A 26,402-nucleotide genomic window follows, 5' to 3' on the forward strand; every position below is an offset into this window, starting at 1 on the left:
GTGTTAACATAGCACTAACTCACTAATTACTCACTAATGATTGACAGCATAGGGCCTTATAAAATAAAACCAACTCACTGTCTGACAGCAGGGTGCAAATTAACGCAACATAAACACAACACAACATAAACACAACACAATATAAACACCTGTCTGTTGGCCATATAGCCTGTTAAATCACGGTTGACATCGGAATGCCAATTATGATTTTTCTAAAAACAATTGTAATGGGTTTTAAACAAACTACTTATCAATATTATGATGTTTCCCGAAGTGCCGCATTGGTATGAAGGCATGCTAATCTGCGCCAATAACACTGGATGCTTTTTATGAGAAAACATTTGACAACGCAGCCTGGAATAAGAACACCTTTTAATCAACCACACTTGATTAAAAGCCTTAAAACCTCATTATACATGTCTGAATGGCTTTGCGTCAGATACAATGTAGAAAATTAAGGACATTTGTATTCATTTACTCCACGTATTTTTCTATCATCTCCTTCTAGAAAAGGAATTTTAGTCTTTAAGATTACAGCTCTGTGAAGCCGATTCACTGAGCAGCTCTGGCATCGGGAATCGTTGCTTTTGCCGGGGATGATACTATTTATTTACTGTTTGTTTTTTTATTTTTTGGTGTTATATGCACCCACGTGTCTTGCATAGCTCTCTCGACAGTGTCACATTCCGCTTGTACACCAGAGTGTCTCAGCATGTATTATTTGATCATTTTTGTATATTGTCAATTTTACTGTTATTGCGGATTTTCACTTTCCCCTATTGTAATAGTGCTACAGAAATTATGGGAATCTATAAATGTAATGTAACTAGCATATGTGACCGTCATTGAAATGATGCGGCCGAATGACTCTCTAATACCTTTCTCTGTCTTTCCCACTCCACCTTTTTTTCTCTTTATCTCTCCCTCTTTCCCTTCTCCTTCACCATCCTCCTTCTTCACCATCTCTGTCTGACCCCTAAACACTATAATGTCCACTCCGTCCCATTTCTTCTTATTTTAATATCATGTCGTTCATCCCGCCATATCCCCCACCCTCTAAATGCGGCTTTAGAAATATAGTTTCTAGTAGCATTGCATAATTATGAAACTTGAATCTGAATCATACTTTTGCTGGGAACGCTTGTCATGTGATCCAAAAGGACAGGAATAGAAAATACAGGAGGGACATTTATTTTAGAGGAGAAATGTTAGAACAAGAGGCCAAATCTAAAACTGACGGGCCAGAGGTTTAAATGTAATGTAAGGAGGTTTTGCTTTACCGAGAGGGAGGTAACTAAATGGAACAGCCTCCCATCAGAAGTGGTAGAGGCTAATTCAGTGAGGGGATAGTTGTAAAGCTATTCTGAATGTAAAACACCAAGGACTGATTAAGGTCTGAGCGTCAACATCAGGAAAAATGGGCAGATGGGCCAAATGGTTCTTATGTGTCAGCAAATGCTACATTTCTATGTAAAAGCAGGTGCTGATTGGTTGTTGTCATAGCAACTGAAAAACTGTTTTTTTTTAAAGTTTATGTGATTTAACCCTTCAGAGGAAGTAGTAAAAAAAAAATAGCATTTTTCAGGTAAGGTTTTGTCTAAGTGGAACGATCCCTTTAATGCACTGCTGTTACCAGCTAGATGCCGACGCTAATGACGTACTCCTCAATATCAAAGAGTTATTTTTGATTGTTAAAAATAAATCGATAAGACATGCATTTAACATGCTTTGGAATGTATGTTACCCTGTTATCCGATGTTAACAGACATGGTCTCTTTGCTTAAACAGGTATTTAACACATATTCAAATGAGGATTATGATAGACGGAATGACGAGGTGGACCCGGTCGCTGCATCGGCTGAATACGAGCTTGAAAAACGGGTGGAAAAGCTTGACTTGTTCCCAGTGGACTTAGAAAAAGGTAACAGAAAATTAATCCATTGTTAGGCTAGGTTTCCACTTGGGTTTTTGTCCGGCGTTTTTTTCTTGATGAAAAACGCCAGGAAAACTGCCAAGAAAACTGCCGCTGCATTTACCTGCGTTTTGGCGTTTTTTCTGCAGTTTTTTCTGGCGTTTTAGCCTTTCTGTGGAAATTGCTTTTTTTGACCTTAGGCAGTTTTTCCAGCCTTTACAAGTTAGAAGTTTCACCCAGCTAAAAGGGATTAGGATAAATGGCAAGTATCTGCCCTCTCCTGATGTCATTTACTTGGTAGACCCTTTTGTCTCTTTTCTGTGGTTTGTAAGGCATGCTTTATTCCGAATGTCTGCTCCTCTGGGAAGATTGGCCCCAAATGATGGTGCAAATTGTTTGCTGTTGCTTTTGGCACGCAGGATCCGGTTGCGTATGTTTGTTTGTAATGGCATGTTTGTTCCAAATGGTGTAAAATTCAATATGAACCAGTCCAGGACTTTGTTTTGTGTGAAACTGTTTGTTTTCAGCCTATTTCTCGTAGGACACACAGATACTGGGTCCATCCTCTGCATTGTAACTGTGGAAAAAACGCCATAAAAAACGCCAAGGCAATAAACCCACATGGCTTTTTCATGGCGTTTTTTCTCTCCCATAGACTTCTATTGGAGAAAAAAAGCCAAGATTTCTTGCAAAAAACGCCAGAGTGTCAACATGCTGCAGTTTTGAAAAACTGCCACAGAGCCCAAAAAAGCAGAAAAACGCCAAAGAGGACTAAAAAAACGCCAAACAGAAAAACGCCAAGTGGAAATGGCATTTTGCGATTTCCTATTGAATTACAGCTAACATCTGGCTGCATGCGTTTTTCACAAAAAAACGCCAGGTGGCGCTATTGGCGTTTTTATAGGCGTTTTTAGCTAAAAAAACCCAAGTGGAAACCTAGCCTTACAGCGTCAGGGGGTTATAATAAGGCAGCTGTCGGCGCACAACCCGGAATCAAATGGTGGTTTCCAGAACACAGCAGCTCATTAACCCCTTTATCCTAAGCCCAAGGATCGCCAAGGCTCATTCAGTAGGATTGTGCTTGGGATTGTAATTAATTTGCAGCGTGGTGCTCCGTGTAAGCTGTTATCTTTATTACTGTGGTTTTACTGGCCACTAATGCAGATAAATATGTCCTCTTTAAAAGGTTAATAAACTGCATGTTTTCTTTGCAAATGTACACCAGGCAAACAGGGCACATGGATTGTAATTTTTCTATACAGTAGAGATTATTCATTGCACGGCTAAAAGCGCTGGTCTATCAAGGGCTGTCCACTGGGCATAACCCCGCTGTTATTATAACCGGCTACCGGGTCACTAAAACTATCAACGAGAGCAAGTGGAAGTAACGAAGGGCAGCTTATCTTCATATGAATAATAACATTGAAAAATATGGTACCTTCAACAGGAATCCTCTCAGAATGTAGAATATTGAAAACTATTTTAATGTTGTCAAAAAGTATATACATAATTCACAAAAAAAACTATGTTTAATTGTATTCCTTATTCATGACATCAGCACCTAGCCCCATATGCAAATTAACTATATTTATTTGAGTGTGGTGCCCCATGCCCCACAAAGATCAGGCCGCCGTTTTGTATGTTATTTCACCCATCAGGGAAACCCTTCCCTTTAGTGGCCCGGAGACCTGGAAAAGCAGCGCCGGAGTTCCACAGAAATACCTTGTAGGGTACAGGAACTTCATTTTTTATATTAAAAGGTGCTATCCTACTCACACAAAACATTAATTGCACTTTTTCAGTATGTTAGCCAAATAAATCTGTCATTTTATTAACCCCATCACTGTAGAAGAGTGTAGTGGATGTTTTTTGTATCACATGATCCCGGCGGAATATGAATGAGGCAAAATCTTACTTGATCAAAGTAAGGTTTCTGGGAAGATTTCTGGGAAGATTTTGGGAATTCAAGAGCACCAGAATCTGCATTTCTAATTTCTAAGAGTTAAATTTAACGGGATAGATAGAACAGTGCCTTTAGTAGGAACTGTTAAGTTAAAAATAAAACTCCTTAAGGAAAAAATGCAGATAATCAGTAAAATAAATGTGTCATAAAGATATTACACAGCACCTGGCAGAAAAGTCATGGACCAGATGTGCTTATAAAAGGTGCTTAAATATATATATATATATATATATATATATACAGTATAAATAAAATCAAAGTAAATAGTTCATGGTCCGCTATGATTTCTACGCCTGTGCTTTTTTTGACCTTGTGGCGGTTTAATTATGACCCTCAGGTACCAGCAAATTGATCATGAGCTACATGCAGCAGAGATTTATTGACTGTAACAGATTCTATCCACAGCTCGGCTTCCACTCGGTTCTATAAACCACATAAAACAGCTTCCCGATGCAAACTGTCTATGTGAATAGCGTGACAGCGTCCCCTGCTGGCCCGCAGAGAATGCTCATGTGCCGGCCTATTTACTATTCTACTTACTATTACTATAATATGCTTTGCTGCCAAATAAGATCTGATTGGCACATTGAACACGCACAAACTCTAAGAATTACATCATTTATTCCTGATTGTTATTTTTTCCGCCGGGGATAGCTTCACATAATCTTGGAGAGTCTTAGTGTGTTGAAGACCATCACCTCTGCTGGAAGGCAATCCCATACATCATGTTTAAAAGACACATTTTGAGCCCCTCTCCTATCTTCCAATCATAATATCATAATAATCATAATATTAACATATTGCTTTTAGAAATATTACAGGTGGCTGAGGATTGCGTTTACAACCCTACCACTGCCTGGGTCTTTAACTGACTTCTAAATTCTAGGTAACTGGGCATACATCTTCCTTCCCACGCTCGCTGTCCAGAAAACGTACGCACTCGTAACATTTTTAAAGTTTCTTCAATGTACTTATTGATGCTTTTTCATGAAAATATCCCTACAATGGTGTGCTACAAGGCACCCGTGACATCACTACTTATATTGTTTATATTAAATGTTGTCGCCCCCATAAGTATAGCGTTACTAATCATATTTGATATGTTTTACATATACAAACAGAGCTTTCGTTCAATACAATTTGAGATTAGTTGTGTTAGATAAAGATATGTTGGAGAAATAGGTTATGCGTTCATCTTCCTTTTAACTTTTTCTGATTCACTGCTTTGAAAACCTGGCTTTCTAGTTGTTTTCAAAGAGTGCTGTAATAAAATGCGCTTGTATATGCCCCCCAATGGACACACAACAAAAAGACACGAAGGGAAATCAGTGCGGTATTGCCCAGAGCCACATTTAGGCTTAAAACACAAAACCTAAAACCTTTTTTGTTTTTTCATTTGGTGGAACGCTAAGGCATTCGATGTTACCGTGTTTTGTAAATATTAAGAGAATTTTATTTTATTTTACAAAAACAAATACAGGTCTTATGTATCAAGCATATAAAAAAAAATATTCCAATACATATTTAAATATTTACATAAATGTTAAATATTTAAATATTGTCAAATATATCAGACTTGTCTATATTATTAAGATGGTATCCTTTCTCCATACAGAACTGAAGGTCCATTTGAGGTTCAATCTGCTGCAAACTTTATTGTGTTTGGGAACGCCAATTTTTAACAATAATACATTTTACCGCCAAGAGTACAAGTTTAGAGAAATATTTTTATTTGATTTTTAAATTTGGAAGATTTGGGTGGACCCGGCCGGTTTCTGGTCTCAAAGATATTCGTTATTTTAAGAATTGAACAACTTCAGCAAAATGTCTTCTCATAAAGATTTCATGGGGAACTTGGGGAAGCAGTCCCACCAAATATGTTTGCGAGATCTTTCTTGACAGTAACACCTCCAAAATAATCTGTAATTATTAGGATAAATCCATCCCAGTTTTTCCGGAGTTAAATACCATCTTTTTTTTTAAATAGTTTTAAATAAAATTAAATTGAGTCTCCTATTTTTTCTACCCAATATTTCACTCTCGGGTAATTATATAGACCCTCATCTAGTAGATCTAATTCATTTTTTTTAATTTTCAAAAGGTATGAAATATTGAGACTTTTAATGTAGCGTGTGGGTGTTTTACTTGAGAAGAACAATGAATGAGCATTTTTTTTTTAGGGTAAAGGAAAATTAAAAGGTTTAACACTATGTTAGCCACTAAATCATCACCTTTTAATTTCAGATGACGACGGCCTCGGTGTCAGCATTATCGGCATGGGAGTTGGAGCAGACACTGGTCTGGAAAAACTTGGAATATTTGTCAAAACAGTCACCGAAGGAGGGGCTGCACAGAGGGATGGGAGGTATGTGGATGCTACTAGTTAGCAGGTTAAAGATGTGATATCGTCCATCTTTCCCCATCAATGGTACGGTCAGGGCCGGCCCTATAATGGGGCAGACTGGGGCAATTGCCCCAGGCGGCACTTTAGAAGGGGCGGCACTTTGCCGCCCCAAGCGTTTTTTTTTTTTGTAGCGGAGGAGAGAGAGAGAGGGGCACCGAGTGGTTTTCGCTTACCCGCTCGGCGCCCCTCTCTCTCTCTCCTCTGCGGCGAGTCTCCCTGTTCGGTCCCGGTGCCGGCTTGTAATGCAGAGCGCCGGAAGTGACGTCAATTTACGGCGCTCAGCATTACAAGCCGGCACCGTGGCAGAGCAGGGAGAGTGTTTAAAGGTAAGTACGGGGGGGGAATCGTATGGCGTCGGCGAAGTTTAAAATGCCCCCCCCGGCGTCGGCGGGGGGGGGCGGCGTTTTAAACTTCGCCCCAGGCGGCGTTAAGTCTTCGGCCGGCCCTGGGTACGGTGCTGTTATCAGTTTATGTAAGGATTCGTCTTTCAGGAATGGTAGTTAAGATAGGGAATTCACATCCTTACCTTATTATTATCCTTTGTATATATTTGTAGCAAATAGCCACACAATGTGATTTTACATTGTTTATTGTTTATCATTATGTATTTGTTTCATTTTATATTCTTTAGTTGAAGGTGAAACCTTTTATTGGGCCAACAAAAAATTGTAAGGTCTTTTTCAGGTATATTATATATTTGTTCCGACTGGTATGTCGGCACCGTGTTAGACATCTGACATCTTTTTTAATGTATTTTTTAAATTATTATTTTTTTTGACTAATTATCATGACCATATCCGACTTGGCACATTATTATAGCTTTGAATATACACTTTGTTTTCCCAATATGGATTTTCTATATTTGTCATTTAGTAATCACTTTCACTTACAGATTTAACTTCCGATCATTGACTTACAAAGCAATTTTTCTACATTAAACGCTTTCTTCCAGAACTGCTCCAGCCTGTATTTATATATTGCTAAAATATGGGAATATATTTACTTTGCTTCCTATTCCTTGATGGAGAACTTTAGAAAATGTTTGTATTGAACTGCAAAGGGATAATAGTAGTACATTAGATATTAGTGAAAGTTAATGAAATGGCCCAAACAACCCTAATCTAGTTTTCTGTGGTGCGCCATCAAAATGTAATATTTTCTTTGCTCTAATGCATTTCTAAATGCAGGGGTTGTAAATTGCTTTGTCCTGTATTGTTAAAAAAAACCCATTTCATTTCTTTTGATTTTTCAGTAGCTTTTTTTCATTTTATGACTAAAATAAACTCAAAGAAACACATGGAGAATACTAATGAGTCTGATGTGCAGCATATGTTAAATTGCTGGCTACAATTATGATTACCAGACATTCCTTATAAAATCAGAAGTGGGCAATATATATTACATAGGCGTAGGGATTCAAAGCATCGTGATGCAAAGTGGTGCTCAAAGACTTGTTAGACCAACCACAGAAAAGTAGCTCTTGAATGGTTGGCACATGCCATGTCTAGAAGAATTGATATATGTATCTCTTCTAATAAGGAATGGATCTTAATCCCAAAGAGGATGGAAGAACTATGAGGTCCCTAAAGTGAATGTACTGCTAAATATTTTTGTTGGTGCAACAAAAGGTATCACCATCTTCTGTATGTATTTTAGCACAAAACAAACTTAAAAATGAATGTAAAATAATAAATATATAAGTTCTTTGAAATATACCCTTAATCCATAAATGACCACATTTTAAAATACCTTTTCATAGGAGCTCTGCAAATTATTCATTAACACAGGCAGTTCCAATTAAATAAAAGGTGGGTAACAAGAACATCTGTGTGTCCGCTGACATGGATTCCTCCCATCCTCATTGCTACTGGTCTCCACACATAACGGAAGGCATGGTAACCCAGTAGTGGTCTGTGGTCATTTCAGTGTGTGGACTGGTAGGGAACGGTAGAGAGACTTGTGTTGCCACTAACCCTCTCCTCTACTAGACATACGTGGGTTGCAGAAGGTGCACCCACCATAACTCGTCTTACATCCAAGCTCTGCGACCCCTATAATTAAGCCGTTGGCTCATTATGGTAGCCAGTATAACGATGGTTAGTCTTTCTGTATCTACAGCTGACATCTGATGAAGACTTTGTTTGTCTGCGGTCCTGTGTTTTAAATAGAATTGGAAACAAAGATAATATACAGTATTACAGTATATGCTCAGACACAACCTGACACAACTGTTAAAATGCAGTCACAGTAAGCGAATGCATTTTGGCAGAACACACATGTATTGAAAGACAGATTGCAGCTGTTTGCCGCGAAAATCTTTTGAAATACAAGATGAAACGGGTCGATAGCGTTCTAAACCCATCAAACACTAGATTTCTTGTGTGAAGTCCTGTTTTCTTCTTGTTACCAGGTAACAGGTTGATGATAAAAAGGATACTTAACGCCTGCCTTTTATGTATTCGTATTAAAACTGTGTCGAACTGAAATGCATTGTCAGCCGCTCAGTGTTTTCCCGATGGAATAAAAGTTTATAGTTCTTATTGTTTATATTTCATAACTCTTTGTAAATTCTATGCATAGATTATATGCAAGGTATATATAAAATACATTCAAAATTTAAATAAAATGTGCTAGTACCGGACAGAGTACACTAACCCGATTCCTTTGATACTTCAAGTCTGTTTCAATCTCAAAGAAAACCATAACAAAAGAGCCTCAATAGTGTAAAAAGTCAAAAGTATGATATATTTGTTACAAGCTAACACATACACCCACAAATTACATGCATTTAGCCACAAATGCATAAGCGTAATATTTCTATCCTCCCTTATTGGAAATTAACTCCGGAATATGGAAGTAATAATGTACTTTCCTTCCCCTGGTGCGTCAACCTTTGTTGTAAATCAGTGAGCGTCCACAATAAATGAAGACATAAAATGTAATATATAGCCCTATGCATTTCATCAAATCAGGGGCAAATCAATTATCCAAAATCAAATGAAACTGATTAGATACAAAGTTTCAAAACTTGCACTTCAATAAGCCGCATTGATCGTGTAGTCCAATTGTAATTGAAAAAAAGCCACGTGGTCTTTGATCAGTACTTTGTTCTTTGGGTATAAGAGGTAAGAGGATATTTACCGTATTGGCTCGGATATAGGCCGCCCCCGTATATAGGCCGCACCCTAAAAGTTTGGTGCTTTTTTAAAGAAAAAACCAAATAAACATGCTGCCACTCTGTCCTCCCCCCCCGAGATATGCTGCCACTCTGTCCCTCCCCCCCCGAGATATGCTGCCACTCTGTCCCCCCCGAGATATGCTGCCACTCTGTTCTCCCCCCCGAGATATGCTGCCACTCTGCCCCCCCCAACCTATGCTGCCACTCTGTCCTCCCCCCCGAGATATGCTGCCACTCTGTCCCCCCCCCCACGACTTACCAGAGCAGACTCCCGGGTGTCTTGCGGGGCCGGAGGGGGACATCTATGCACATCGTGTATACAACTCCCGGTGCCAGCACTCAGCGGAAGTGCCGGTACCGGAAGTTGTATACGTGTATTGCGTAGATGTCTTCAGCCGGCCCTGCAAGACACCCGGGAGTCTGCTCTGGTAAGTCGGGGGGGGGAATGTAAAATGCATCATGCGGAACCTCCACGCGATGCGCTTAGACAACCTCCCGTGCCGGCACTCCCCCCGTGGGAAGTGCTGGCAGGGGAGGCTGTCTGAGCGTATCAGACAGTAGGATGCAGGTCCCCTGCACCGCTGCGGGGGATCTGTATCCTGACCCCGCTGCCTGCCCGGCGCCCGGGACTGCATGTCCCGGGCGTCGGTCGCTAGACCCCGAATATAGGCCGCACCCCCACTTTAAAGACTTAAAGTGGGGGAAAAAAGTGCGGCCTATATTCGGGCCAATGCGGTATATAATGAATAATTGCGATATTTTGTATAGGTTGCCACTTGTGGTGATATGAATAACATCACTGCAAAGAGTTCTGAGAGACATATTTATTTATTGTATAAGTTTGATTTCTAACCAGGGATGTAAAAACTTAGTCCAGCAGGCAGTGAGAATGTTTACCCTTATGCATTTGGGCTCTTGAAGCGCTTGAAGACTTCATCATCTAAGAGGAAAACACCACCACCATACAATTATTAGGCTAAATGGGCAGCCAACTTGATTCTTATCTACTCGGGACAGTGAAGCAAATCAAGTCCCTGAAACAGTATTTAGGGCCATTCACTTCTTTTTAACTAACTTGGTGACTGCCTCCATATTCAGTTCACACCAGAATAACTCCTGGTTCCCACCATTAGGGTGTCCTTACAATATAATCTTCCTGATGGACCATTGGTATTTGAAGTATTTTAGGGTTAGTATATTTAGTCAATTAACCATTAATTTCAACAATTTTATCTGTTGCTTGCATTTTTGTGTGTGAATGTAATAAATCTATATATTGACACGCATCTTTCTTCAACAGAATCCTTGTCAATGACCAAATCTTGGAAGTCGATGGAATAAGTCTGGTTGGCGTAACGCAGAACTTCGCAGCTACTGTTCTTCGTAACACAAAAGGGAAAGTCAGGTATATATATAATATCAGTTTTTCCACATTAATGTGTTCCTGTATAAAATACGGCGCTAGCTATTTTTTGCAATGGTTTTATTTTTCTAGTTTTCAACTAAAATCTTTTTTTGTTCCCCCTAATTCAATATTCCATGTTCCATGTTTCAAGCAAATAAAAATACCATAAATCCTACTCCGGGCTGGAGACTGAATAGAGAGTAATTTTATCAACTGACCAGTTAATCTAGTTCCCAGTTACAAATTACATCAAATTCACAGGTTATATATTAATGCTTTCTACACAATACCATTTCCACAGTCTTAGGGTTTAAGGCTAGCTTCCTTCTACACTTTAGCAGACATCACTGTGTTTTAAACACTCGCAGTGCAGGATCTAATTGATATTCACACATATATTCATATAAATTCATATATATCTTAAGGTATGTTCAGTAATGCTCTTTTGCCTGTTCTTACATGTCATTGAACAACACATAAGACTTCACATTATTATTGCATTATACATTTAAATATATACATTTATTATTACTTTTGAGTAACTAAAATATGCATATTTTATGGGCCCATTGGCATGTTGGTGTTACAGTGAGCGCCTGTACCACACTGCAAAGGAGAAAATCATCAAGCCAGCTGCAGGGAACAAACCTTTTTTTAGTATTATAAATTATAGATTATATCATCTAGGTAATCAATAATCCACTGCATGCTCAGGCGCATGCATTTCCATATTGGCAGCTTATTTTTTTATTTTGCTCCATATGGAATGTCAAAAAATTAGCATCTGTCAAATTTAAGTTGTACGTTTTAAGCGTACATTTGTTAACAATAAATAAAATAGATAAATATATATATATATAGGTTGGGGACACTTAGAAATGTCCTTGTTTTTAAAAGAAAAGCAATTTTTTCCATTAAAATAACATGAAATGGATCAGAAATACAGTGTAGACGGGGTTAAGGTTGTAAATGACTATGAATATGGAATATCGTCATAGGTATACAGAGGTATATTAATCTCATTCCTCCTGTGTTCCAATGGCACTTTGTGTTGGATAATCCAAGTTTAAGTTTAAAAGGCTAATTGATCATTAAAAAAAACCTTTTCCAACTATGTTAGAACTAGAAATGTCCTTATTTTCCATGAAAGCCCCAACTTTAGAACGAAATATATATATATATATATATATATATATATATATATATCCACGCACTAATGTATGCTAGCTGTAATGTCTGCACCCACACTCTTTATCTAGAATTGCCAAGTAGGCTGCACACATTGTATACGTTGCATAGAAACATATAATATATGAGCAGATAGGAACCATTTTGTCCACGTACACCGCCTGTTTTATTTCCTGATAAAATGTATAAAATACATCTTATTTATTTGCTATGGGAGAAGCCACAACGTAACTTCCCATTTAAAGGATTGGAATGTTTTCCTCCCGGTTATTTATTCCCTTTTGCTAAACTTTTTACTACCCCTTGATGGCAGCTGATGAGATGTCAGTCGTCACGCAGGGGAAACATGGTGTAAATAAAACACGTTCAATGAGCAGAAGAAATGTTAATTCAGGACAGTGTTGAAGCATAGGCTCATTTATCATGAAAGATCTTTTTATGGTCGGAGGCTTACTAGAAATCCTAATGATGTTGCGGTGCTATTTTGGCACGAGGTAGATATCTTTTGGTGATGAATAAGAAGTGTGTATTATGTGGCCATTTTCTCCCAGACGTTAGCTGGCCGAGCTGTGAACCCGAGCACTGCAGTCTGATAAGGGCCATTTATTCAGAATGAAATACATCCATTATGTCTTAATGGAAAGGTTTGGCACCTGCTATAATTGACCATGTGCTCTGTTGTTGGCAAATCTGTTTAACTTCGAAGTGTAAGTGATGTTTTCTGCTAGTAAGCATGCCAGCCTAATGCCAATTCTCCTAATTAGCAGTCCAGACATTGCGAGCGCTTCATGCTTTATGATCCGTAGCTTTAGTTGGGTGTATTTTTACATCTGCACACGTATGATTTTTCCTCCTGCGTGCCAATAACTGATATATTACATATTCCAAGGACAAAACTGTATTTCAGATGTTACATTGAACAGATGTTTAGTCGGGATATATATAAAAACATATTCAATAATCAATAACAGATTTTTTTTTTTTTTAAACCAATAACGTTTATGGTTTGTGGCAGTTCCATGATAATTATATTTTTTATCCATGTTTGAGTGTTCTTTTTGTTACCTACCACATCTGTTGGAAAAACCATCCTTTTTTTGTGAATACCTCCTCAATGTCACTTATACATTGTTATATTCCTTCAAAAATTTCAGTGTAGTAAAAATATTGTTTCTCTCACATCCAGTTATTAATTATTATTATTAGTTATCTCATTTATCCATATTAATGAGATTAACCATGTTTAAGCTGGTATCAGGCCCTGGAATAAAATATGGAATGGTCCAAGCAGAGCACTGCTGCCTTTCCTGGTTGACTTATGTCTTCCATACAATGATTACTTATGAATCCAGAATCAATAACATGTTTGGGGCCTGCAATTGTCAAATCAGATAGATTAGTTTGTTTCTGAACTTATCTCCCATTACCCAAAATTAAAACCTAGCACTACATCGTACATGCAACGTCAGGTAGACATGGCAGGTGTTGGTCAAGCTATGACCACATTTTTATGAGCTCAGCATTTTCTGTTGCACGCACCTGCTTGTTTTCCCTAGTCATAAACACGAAGCACGTTTCCGATTGATCTTTGTACACCTGCTTGCAAACGTTACTCTTCTATGTGCTTATTACTCACAATTGTGTTTGCTGTCCATTTTTTCCGCATCTTTCTGGTTTTAGCCGTTTTATCAACATGGTTCATCCAGCAAAAAGTTAAGGACATTGGATAAAAGAGAAGGAGCTGATGTGGTAGTCCCAGGCCAACTGGTCTCAAAAGTTCTATCAGCATTTGGCGAATGGTTAACAAAATCTGTAATCTCATTTAAGAATATATCAGTCAAGTGATCTCCATATCTCTCTCCCCATATACATAAATATTCATGTGAAACACAAAAAATGTAGATACATTTGGTTTAGATAAATGGTTTAGATAAAATAGCATTGTATTCATCTGCTACATGTATGTTAGTAACTGTACACATCCCCACAAACGTGTACATGAACCGACTGGGCAACTTACATTAAAACTCTTAATAACTGATTTTCCGTTCTGTTTTTTTTTTTTCAGATTTATTATAGGACGGGAAAAACCAGGACAGATTAGTGAGGTTGCCCAGCTAATAAGTCAGACTCTTGAACAAGAGCGGCGCCAGAGAGAGATGATGGAACAACATTATGCTCAGTATGATGCGGATGACGACGAGGTACTGACATATTTTTAATTCCATCTTATTACTGTGTGCGCTGAAAGCATGAATGCAGCTTAAAACCTTTTTGATACATTAGCTTTTAAGTTATCATGAGATGGAAGAGTCATCTGTCAAACAGTCAAGTCTAAGCGAGTCCATGTACTGCCATCACTCATCTATAATTTTGGATTGACAAGTAGATTGGATATGCATGAATCATTGTGCCCACGCTGCCGCCCAGGATTATGCCTTTTCTGACAAGTATTACAATTGTTAACAATCTCGTCAAAAATAAAATATTGGACTTTTAGGGGTCTTCCATAAAATAGTGCATACAAATATTTATGTCTAGTGTATGGTTATACACCTTCTTTCTAGACAGCCATGCAGTGTGTCTGTAGGTCATCTGAAAAATGACACATTAGTCTATTCAGTAAGAGGTTTTATGCAAATTGTTTGTGAGTACCGCAACGTTATATTTTGCGAGTTTCAGTTGAATGCATTGAAGGGCACGCAAGTTAAATGAAACCTCAGATGTCCTTGTCGGGAACTTTGAAACACTTTGTCTAACCTAATATCATGACTGTAGAAGATGTAGAGTGAAGGCGCCCAAGAAAAATGGTCTTACTGGGTTTATTTTACAAAGACAATATGCTTTGTCACGTCTCAATGTTCCGTTAATTTCTCAGCCAGATGTCTGTGACAATTCACTGATTAGTAACAGAATCCCCAGAGGTTTTTGTAAATTGCTAATCTATTTAAGAACCAAAAGTATTTCTGTCTTATTAGAAACGCTAACAAGTTAAAATGACAGTGAAAAGTATTAAGCTTTTCTCATTATTCTCTCCGTCTTCATAATGCATGGCGATGTTAGTGAGCGGAAAATTGCTGATTGTGGTTGATAAATCAAGGTAGCTTTTGCAAGGTTGGAGTGGGGAGATAGGGGAGAACTTTAAGACAGGACATTGATTATATATTGCTTAGCTTGCCATATTATGCCATGGATCTCTGTGAAAAACTGTGAAAGTGGGTATCTTTCAAAGTATTAATATGAGCATACCATAAGTAAGTGTGCCTAACATAAAAATTAAAATCTCAAGTGGGTTTATTCACAACAAAGTCGAGTGATCAGTTAGTTTAGGAGTTAACTGATCAACTGAGGTTGCATGCCCTCACATGTTAACAACTCGCAGATTCACTAAAATGCAAGTTGTTTGTTGGGTGCTTTGTGAGTTCCAGTTGAACTTGCATGCCCTCTCCTGAAATTTAACATCAACTCCCTGAATAATAGATAAATGCACTTTAACAAATGGAACAAGGGTCCCCAGGATTCCCTATTAACAGGGGGCAATGGTCTCCTCTCCATGCACAGCGGGGTATAAGGTAATCAAATTCATCAGGTGGCTGTAACATGCAAGTATTCCCCCTCGCCCTAATGAGTGGATGGGTGTGGGGTTTGAATATATGAAGTTACCTTAGCTCTGTTATTTTGGAGTGTTATAGAGAGTTAATATATATGCCCTTTGGGGTACCTATGTCCTCCCTTGCCCACCGAGGTGAGTGGGCTAAAAAAACATTTGGAGAGGCATGGATCCCATCCTGTCTTTTTCCCTCTCCCATCCTTGCCCTGTGAAAATAAAAGGGTGCACAATCCTTTTTGGGGCTTATCCAGGGATTATCAGTAAAGCCATTAATCCTTATGTAACACCCAAGGAAATGTGTGATCCAAAAAAAAGACAAAAGAAGGAAAAAACACAAAAAAAGTAACCCCACCCTAGGGACCCCCATTTCATTTTTAAAAGAATATTATTTTTTTCTTATATTTATATTATTTGTTTATAATATGTTTGTGGCTTACATGCAATTCACCTTGGGGGATAAAATAATGGTTAATAAATCTACGAGCTGCTTGCTTTTTCACCTAACATACATTTGACTCTCCTGCAGGTGAGTGTAGGTGAGTTGTGAGTGGTTTTCCAGCGAGTTTAGTGAATAGACCCCAGTGTTTTATGGTGCTATGCAAGTAAACTACTTTTAAATCATCCATTGCCACATTTTGACTTTTCTATTATCCTCTCTGTAGGCTTCATTGGGAAGGTTGACTTTTTTAAATCAACAGGGTCTTGACTCAGCTGTATGGGCTTACTCAAAAAGTCATCAAATCTCTGGAGTGTTTTAGTTATATAAATATTACTTAGAGCAGATAATCAAATTAGGTAGCAGAGCTGCCTTGCATTTTAATTAAACAGGTGCTTCTGCATGGCACGCCGATCAATGTTGTATTGAAAATTAAATACCAAAAAGCTAACAGTCTGTTATGTCTCAACTGCTTGATAGATTGACTTTAATACTTTATACATTAATGATTAGAGAACTAGGGGCTACTGAGCCCCCCGGGCAAATATTCAGCAAATGTCTTTATAGAATAAAGCAGACTTGAGCTCTATAAAAAGGAAGAAAAAATAAAGTCATAAATTAGTAGAAAAAAGTATTTCTTTTGTGCATTTGTGTTGAAAATAGACATGTTAAGGTCCATAGATGCCATGTATGCCGGGTGAAAAAGAAGTAACAAATTGATTTTTAAATACATTTTATGAAGCCGAACACAGCGTAGGTTTTATTTTGGCAACATAAACATACAAAACGTCTGCCAGTACAGCGTCCAACCTTTTGGTTTCTGATCCAATATGTTTTAGATTGACCGAGAAGCATCTTTGGAAGACATAATGTTTATTTCTTTTACTTTCCAGACAGGAGAATATGCTACCGATGAGGAAGAAGAAGATGTGGGCCCTGTTATTCCAGGCAGGGAGATGGCGATAGAGGTTTTTGAACTCCCTGAAAATGATGAAATGTTTTCCTCAGATTTGGATGCGACAAAGCTAGCTCATAAATTCAAAGAGGTACGGGTAATCATAGAATCAAAGCAGAAAAGAACCAAATGTCACATCTATTCTGTCTTTATAGAAATACTGGTTTCTTATTTATCCCCTCGGATAGCTTTGTGCACATCCCAAGCTTTCTTGAATTCCTTTACAACATTTGCCTGTAATGCCTTCATTATAATTTTTGCACTTTTTGATCCGGATTGTAATAATGAGAGTTCTGAGCTAAGTGTGGTTGAAGACTCACTTCCGGAAGCAGGTCAGAAGGTGGTGGATGTAATAGGGGTTCTCCTTAAAATGGATGACCTAGGACTTGACCGAGCTGGCATTAGAGAGGTTAGGTACATTCCTGGAGCCAGTGTACAGCAGGACAAAAGACACATGTTAAGAGCTTCTGTAGAGGAAGGTCAATTGGATGTTGTACACCTCGGTACTTGGCTTCGATGATGTGCTTGTGGTACAAAGGGATTTTCTTCCATTGATGGAGACAAAACATGATCAGCCCACGTAATTACACATTAGAAACTAGTCTGGCATGCCTGCATACTTTGTGACCCTCTCAGGCATCCTGAATTTTTGTTCAAATTTTTTGTTTTTGCGATTTTCAGACATAGAGTTTTTAACAAGTTCCTTGATGTGTTTTTACGAGAACAGTTTTTTTTTTTATTGGGAAATGCTTACTTGCTTTTACTGTAGTTGTTGCAATCATACGTTGTGGTGGTAAAATCAGCACCTCAAGAGCCAACTCCATCTGTCCAATTGTGGATATGCTGTGGGAAATCTTAGGATTTGGGTCTATTAATTAAAAAATCCAGTAGTCAGTCAAGATAAGAGTTAACTCGACGGAGGTTGCATGCTAACAATCGTAAAACAACTGGTTCGCTATTATGCAAGTTATTTGCGAGTGTATACGACTAAGTTTTGTAAGGGGGTGATAGAATAAAGCTAAGCAGGTTAGATTGCTATATATACCCCCTATATGACAATTGGACTCCTATCCATGATTCCCCCTCACCCCTATCCCTTTCCCAGTAGAAAACTCTTTGAGGATATCCTTGCACCCCAACCCCTGCCCGATCCCTTTGGTGGGACACAGACCCCATACTGTAACCCACCTCCATTTCTGTCCTGCGGCATGGATGGTGTTAAGCTTAAAAATAATATATATATTTTTTCCCCATTAGTCACTTCTGTATGGATTCTATTGCACCAAGTATTAGTACCAAGCAATGTTTATTCAAAGTCAAATCATTCAAATACCTAAAGAGGTTTGCAAGAAATTCCCACACTGCTAGATTATCCGTGAAATCGTTCCCTCGCTGTTTCTGGGTATTGTTAAATACAAAAGTACATATAAATACTATAATTATCCAGATCTTTCAGACAGCACATGGTGTATAAATTACTGGGGTTGCTTCCTTGAAAAATAAAGAGTGCTGTAGAACAAATGTATGCGCAACCTTGAATCATAATGTCCTACTTCCACTTATAGCGCTGTATTGATTAGATTGTTATTTCATTTTGGATTTTTTTCAATATTCCCCTGTTTATGCAGATCTAAAACCTTAACCCCTACACAGTCTTGTCTTATGTTCAGGAGAGCCTTACATCTGTCCCATGCCATTTATTATTTGGTGTTAGGCAATGTGCTGATGTCCAACTGGCTGAAGGTGATAGGAGCTGCATCCCACCAATGGTTCGGGGGGGGGGGTTATCAGCTTCACCTGGCAGAATGTTAATTTTCTGCTCCCCGGCCCCATCCCGTCTGCTGTTAAATTGTCGCCTTAACCCAGCAATGCTTACGGCAAGCAAACCGTTAACTCCGAGCAGCGTGCCTGTTATATAACGAGGGAATGACTCACCCCGGCTAGCGAGGGAAGACGAGGGATGTTTACACTATTGTGTTTTCTTATCAGATGGGTGTCACTCAATATTTTCATGTTAAAATAGAAATTGTCACTGCAAAGCGGCGCTCTCATCCTTAATTGAACAGCGAGAAGTCTATTTTTTTCTTCTTCTTCTCTCCAGCGAGACATTTTAATTTACGACCTACTGCACTGCAGCATTTTCCTCGGGCCCTCGGCTATAAAATACTGTATGCTAAGCTAGCGGCGCAGCCTGCGAAAACACTGAGGCTCTGTTGCTCATTCTGTGTTTTTATTTTTTTTACAGTTACAGATAAAGCATGCGGTCACGGAAGCCGAGATCCAGAAGCTAAAGACTAAGGTAAGGGAGCGATATATTTCTATTCTCGTCGGCACGCAACACCTGCAAAGCAACGAGTAGCAAATGCTTTAAAGAAATGGTTGGATGGCCTGCCAGCATGCTGCGCTAGCCTTCAGCAGAAGGTCTGTAGGGCTAATACTGGCCATGCTGAACATGTATGCTATGCTGAGAGTAACGTTCACAACCCATTAGATGGATTCATTAATATTGAGATTCAACAAACTATTTTGGAACAAAACATGCATTTTGACTGAGGTTGAAGGGAGTCCTAGAACAGCGATCTAGTCCTTTGTAGAAAATAGTTCCATTTGTGATACGCTGTATCAGTACTTTAGAAATAATGTAGTAGAAACAATCCACAAATACTGGCTTCACTCATTATTAATGTTAATAATGTCCCATGCAATATAAAGTCAGTCTTTCCCGGGTTGACTTCTTTTCCAGATAACCACAGATATGAAAGATATAGAAATAAAATCTCAATTAGACTGTCACATAGTCAGAGAGGAAGGAACCAACTACTTTACTTATTTTGCAACAGACACAATATATTTACCCCATCATCTTGGCACAGATTTGCATGGAAGATCCTCATGGGTGTTGTCATATAGCAGTCTAGTCCTGTATCTCTGAGTTAAATTGTTGTAGATTTTTAAAACAGAGTTAAGAATGACCAGCCATTGCATGCTTACAAATATTCTGTCCTGCCACATGAAGAGACGTGTTGTGATGTCACATCACACTCAGACCACAGTCATGACAGTATGAAGTCATTCTCACTCAAAAACAAATTCTCGCAGCAAAAGGGCCAATACGCCAGTTAACACGTCTCAATGGCTGCCTAACAGGACATTGGACAGGAATAGATGGCCATCAGAAGTCCACTGCCTATCCAGACCAAACTGAGCACATAGAGAAGAGCCGCCATGATGCTCAGTAGTAGCTGCTGAACCAAAGGTTGTCTATTCCCGAATTGGATAGAACCCATGATATTGTCTGGTGGAGATGTTGCCCAGTAACCTTGGATGTCAATATGTGAAGAGACTTCAGTTTATGTCACTTAACTATTAACAGACCAGTTATGTTATTTTCTGGCCTCCTATTCATATACAACTTCAATTCCAAAACACAAGCAGGAGTACTATGCCTCTTATTGCATGGTTCTCTAAATTTGACCAGAGCTTCTATAAGGCTTGTCTTTCAGAAGCTAAACTGGGGAAACCTACATGTTATTGCATGGTATATGACTATATCTGCAGTTTGTAAATAATTTTAATCATGTGCTTGGCTTCATTAGTGTTAGAAATTAGCAGTGCTTGTCCACACCGTGGCTCATTTAGAGCATCTCTTTTTGGTATGTTCCTAAGGATTAGTATGTTATATATATATATATATATATATATATATATATATATATATATATATTAATGTTAAATAATAGTAAAGACAATGTACATCTATATTAACAGTATTTTTAGCACAGGGAATGGCTAGTAGAGAGAAATACCTTAAAATAGCAAACCCTAGGAGCTAAAGGGGGCATATATTGTCTAAATCGGAAGTAGTCATGGAAGAGTTGACCATAGGGAAGAGCCGGCATCTATTGACCTGGTGGAGAGACATGGGCAAGTGGCCCACGGAATTCCCTGCTTGCATCCACCTCTACCTCCTCCAATCCAATGTTTCACCTCGTGGATGGAAAATTGCTGGGGGCAGAGAAAGGGGCAAATGCAGATGGTGGTATATGCAGAATCCCTTCATTTCTAAGGAGACACTATGGGACCTCTAGCTTTTTTCATTAAAGTGCATTTGATGGCTAGAGTGCAAAATCTTTCGGCTTCTAATGGAATGAGTACCTAAACATGATTGTAAATAGTGTTTCATTTCACCTGTACTACTGTATTAGATGATCAACATTTTTATCACCATAGCAACTAATTCATGTAAAAAATGGGTACGTGTTGTGAATGAGTGAACACATGATGGCGCTGTTGTATATCCAGAACAAAGCATCTCGAAACGCATAAACACTTCATACAGATCTCAGAATGCTGATATAACCAACTGAAACCACAAAGTACTTAAATTTGCCATCTTAATGCATTATCTGCATCATTTATACCCATGTATGCATATTTCAATGAGTTATATCAGTTAGGACTGTATAAAATGCCTAAATAAAAGAGAATGGCTTTTGTCTTAAAAGCGTGCACTCTAATGCAGCTCAGTTAAGCCATAAATGTGTGTGTATATATATATATATATATATATATATATATATATATATATATATACTGGTATATATATATATATAAATATAAATATATTATTAATATTTTTACTTGAGAAAATAAGAAACATTTTAAATTTGAGTTTTAATTATTATTATTATTTATTGATTTATAAAACACCATCATATTCTGGAGTGCTGTACAATGGATTTTAATTATACATTTTAAATATAATATTTACCATGGATAAAACTGTTGAATGGTACCATCGTTACCAATGAACCTGTTTTGTTTTCCGCTGGGCTAAAAGGCATTATTTAGCCATAGTTCCCCTGTATTGAGATCCTTGTACTTTCACTGGGGTCTCGACTTAACTCATGGGATACATGATAACTTGGATCTCAGAAAGAAAACACTAATCGTATCCAATCCATTCTCCAATTATTTTTCTCTCCCCCCACAAAAAACAGTTGCAAGCTGCAGAAAATGAAAAAGTGAGGTGGGAGCTGGAAAAGACACAACTTCAACAAAACATTGAAGAGAACAAGGATAGGATGATGAAGTTGGAAAGCTACTGGATCGAAGCCCAAACCTTGTGCCATACTGTGAACGAGCACCTCAAGGAGACGCAAAGTCAGTACCAGGCCCTGGAGAAAAAATACAACAAAGCAAAGAAGTTGATCAAGGATTTTCAGCAGAAGTAAGTTGTTTTGATTGTTTTGGGAACGTTTTTTTCTTTATTATACGTTTGTTGATGTGTGCGAATACCAATTTGTTGATTATAGGGAGGTGGACTTTATGAAACGTCAAGAAGCCGAAAAGAAAAAAATCGAAGACATGGAGAAGCTTCATCTCGCAGAAGTTCAGAACCTGCAGTCTCGTGTGAGCATAAATTTACAAAATCATATTACAAAACATGAAACGTAGCGCACGGCTCTGTATAATGTTTTGCTTGTTACGATCTTTCTAGATTAGGGACCTCGAGGCAGAAGTATTTAGGCTTCTCAAGCAAAATGGAAGTCAAGTTAACAATAACAACAACATTTTTGAAAGCAGGACATCCCTTGGAGAAGATTCAAGTGGGGTTTCAGCTGAGAACTTGGATGAACAACAAGAGCTGAGCTCGGATGGCTTAAAGGAAGGTGTGTTAAAACATTGAAAAATCTGTAAGCAATTGAATTAAGAAACAAAAACCCATGAACCTCCCAAAAATATGCATTATGCATGTAATGAGCTCTGTGTTAAAGGCAACTGCTGTATCGTTATGTGGTTATACACAGACATCATCGCTGTATTTGTTTTATCTGTTAATAAGGGGATTGAGGCGTTGGAACATTTTATTACAAGCCAAACAGAAAGGGTCTGGAAAATATGTTTTGTGTTTTGTCTTTTATTGTAAAACTAATAAACAGAAAATATAAATAACCAATGCAGGATTTGACAATGAAAGTGTGATTCATTTTGGATTATTTCAAAAGTTATAGACTGAGGTGGAAACGCAGATGGAATACGACATTTCACATTCAGGCTGGTTCTGCAGGGAAAAAAAAACATTCTCTCAATGAGTGCTAGATTCTTGGAGCTGAGATTGTTAGGTTGTTGTTTTTTAATTAGACGTAACAATCTTAGACAAAGTAAGACAATTACACACCCTAAATGCCAGTAATGAAGTATCCATTTGTATAAATGTCACTTTATACATTCTTATCCAAATTACTAGTGAATGCATGGATGAAATGATACTCAAATCTCAGTGTTTTTGATAAAACCTCAATACTTGGATCTGTAAATTTCCATTATGCGAAAAGGTTGCGGTACACATACTTGTGCACCACGCATAATCCCACAATGCATTGCACTAGATTGCGTGCGCCATCTACATTGAGGCACGCTACTTTTCATTACTTACAAGCAATAAAAATACTAAATGTATATTTGAAGTGGAGCTCAACGAAAGGATCTGTGATTCATTTGGAGGACAGGTTCACATCAAGTGGCTTTTTGCCCATGGAATGATTCGTCTGCTTGGTATTTACTGGCTTTTAGTAAAGTATAACATGGCTGTTGACGTCCTATGGGCTCATATTCTACTTTGATTAAATACTTTGTCTTCGGCCATCCAAACTTAGCAGGGTCTTTAGTTTCTTGCTTTGTAAATATGGATCCTGAAATGTAGAAAAAGACAGCCATGTCTGTTGCACATTAGTATTTGTAACAGAATTTGACATTGCTTTCCAATTGACTGAAATTTATCAAAAATACACTCTATTGTACTTTGTATTTTCCTACACAGTCTGTAACCTGCAGCTGTTATCTGGCCGAGCACATCTGTTTGATTGACATATTCCTGTAATCATTATGTTGATGAATGAAACTGTGCCATGCAACAAAATCTCCTTTATGAATCTAGGTTATCTGTAGTTATCCGGTTTTGTTGCTCTACTTTCAGATAGGTCTTCCCTACTGTAGATAATAGCTTTTTATTTTTTCTGGTAGTTATCCAATGTATATGTGGCTTGTAAGTTGAGGACTCTGTGCCATTGGTATATTCTGTGACAACTTTCTGTTGAGTCAACCTTTGCCAAGTTTGATAGACTGAGGTCAAACTCAATGAAATCCGTTTAACTACCACTTTGGAGCAGCCAATCCCATTTCATATGACGGTTTATAATGTGCTTAGTGACCTTGGTGTACATGCCTAGCCTGACCCTTTTTTGACCTCTATACCTAACGTCTGCTCTACAGACTCTCATGTTGTTGGAGTTGGATGATATCAGGGTTCAGTGAAGTCAACCTGGTCAGGTGTAATTATTATAACCTCACTTTAGAGCATATGAACCATGATTGTTCCTGGTCGACCAAGTTTATCCCTTTAATTGTATATTGGTTTTAATTTAGTTGTAGTCTGATTACTTGAAATTTATACTTTTCTGATATTCCCCCAATTTAAAAAGTGCTGTTTCACTCAGACACTACTTTTAGTTATTATTATTATTATTATTATTATTAATACACAACTTTATTTCACTTCATTTGTCTGGTCAAAATGTTGATTTTTATATATGGAATTTGTAAACAATGAAGTTGGCTGCACGTGAATTTGAATATTTTTGAAACGTTGAAAGTCTTTGGAATTAGAATTTTCTAAATTTTTTAAGACTGATGGTAGCAAGATCATATTTTAAGCCAAAAATAAAAATTTTATTTTATCATATGAGTTCAAAGAAAATACAATAAAAAAAATATAAAATAAATATTAATGACCTCGCCGGAACTTTCGGATTGTAGACGAAAAATTATTTTCTAGAAAATGGCTTATACTTCACAAAATATTTCAGAAATGTTAATTTTCAAAAATCATAAATTTTTACAAGAAAATCATACATTTTTGTCACTCAGATCGTACTATAAAACGTAAGGTCCACCAATACACTAAGTACAGAAAATTAATCATTTTAAATTTATGATTGGTAAGAGATAGTGAAATATCAATTACAATATTCGCTAAGACAAAAAGTATAAACAAAATATATACAAATTTAAAAAAAAAATTATTAAAGTGTACAAAAAAGGGTTTTTTTTTCAAATAGGTATCAAAACATTTTTGATTATATGTGAGTAAAACTAAAAGTATTTTATTTTTAAGTATGTTATATCAATAAACTTTATTTGATGGTTTAATCGCATAAAACAACAAAGGGCATATTAAGAAGCTCATTACTGTTTCAATGACAAGAAATATTGCATGTTTATGTATCACATGACAGTTAAGCATTCCCTGAATATTCCCTGAAATATGAGCAAAGGAATATTTTGCATACTTAAATAATTATTTCTGGAAAAAGGTTTGTATTTAAAATTCAAAATTTCAGCAAATCAAAGAAACTTTTAAGTATATTTATTAAGACAAATAGTGAAAAGTTGATTTTTAACATACTGTGTTTACACTTAGTATCACACAAATAGCAGCCTGGTCCAACAAGTTGTGATCTGAAATTACCAAACAGTATCCATAAGACGCTGCTGGAATTAAGGTAAAACATATTCCAAGTAAAAGATGGTGTTAGAGTTTGAATATATCTATACATCCAATGGCAACGGCTGGTAGGTACACAATGACATTTTTTCTGCTACACATTAGTGAGAAACTATATCAAAAACGATATCAACAATAAAATCTAACAAAGTAAATATGCAATGCATAAAAGGAAATTCTGAAATATGCAGATATTTTAGTTGTTATTTTGTAACCTTGTTAAGACATACTATAGTGTATATTATCCCATCATTCCTTTACTTTATTCAAATACTAACTCTCAAAACAATATGGTAATGAAACGCTGCCAAAAGTTATCATGTACACGAACTATATTCTATATAAAGCTAAAAGAACAGTATAGACTCCCGGTATTATTGTGTCTACATATATATAATGGGATATATAACGGTTGCCCCGCTAGAACATAACTGGCTCGATACCTTGTTTTCATTTTTTTTATTCTTGTTACATAGAACTTAATGAATGCAAAACTGAGCCAGCTATGAACTCACATGGGCCAATGCAGCTCCCTTAACTTCTCAAACCTTCCTGGTCTATGAGACTAGATTAGGCGGCTGATCTTGACGAAAGCATAGTTAAGATTAAAAACAAACTGGTCTATCAACTTAAATTTGTGATTTATCCTAGAAATGTCTTCCTTACTTAACCTCCAGTTAGAATAACCCTTACATATTGTCATGAAATATTTTTAATACACATAATATGCATTTTTTCATACACGTTTTATATTTGTAATTAGTTCATTGCTGTTAATTACCGTA

At 37.4% G+C, this 26,402-nt stretch overlaps 1 protein-coding gene across 4 annotated transcripts in view; it reads left to right on the forward strand.

The window, feature by feature from the left end:
- PPP1R9A (protein phosphatase 1 regulatory subunit 9A) overlaps positions 1-26,402 on the forward strand; it is an 85,423-nt gene that overhangs the window by 44,503 nt on the left and 14,518 nt on the right. For all 4 annotated transcript variants that reach the window (XM_053468402.1, XM_053468403.1, XM_053468404.1 and 1 more), the window contains exons 3-11: positions 1,789-1,921; positions 6,120-6,240; positions 10,758-10,862; positions 14,119-14,254; positions 16,990-17,142; positions 19,297-19,350; positions 22,052-22,281; positions 22,367-22,463; positions 22,552-22,723. In XM_053468402.1, the coding sequence (XP_053324377.1) occupies positions 1,789-1,921; positions 6,120-6,240; positions 10,758-10,862; positions 14,119-14,254; positions 16,990-17,142; positions 19,297-19,350; positions 22,052-22,281; positions 22,367-22,463; positions 22,552-22,723 (1,201 nt within the window). The remainder of the gene's footprint in view (positions 1-1,788; positions 1,922-6,119; positions 6,241-10,757; positions 10,863-14,118; positions 14,255-16,989; positions 17,143-19,296; positions 19,351-22,051; positions 22,282-22,366; positions 22,464-22,551; positions 22,724-26,402) is intronic.

Source organism: Spea bombifrons, chromosome 5 (assembly GCF_027358695.1).
Source record: "Spea bombifrons isolate aSpeBom1 chromosome 5, aSpeBom1.2.pri, whole genome shotgun sequence".
Lineage (NCBI taxonomy): Eukaryota > Metazoa > Chordata > Amphibia > Anura > Pelobatidae > Spea > Spea bombifrons.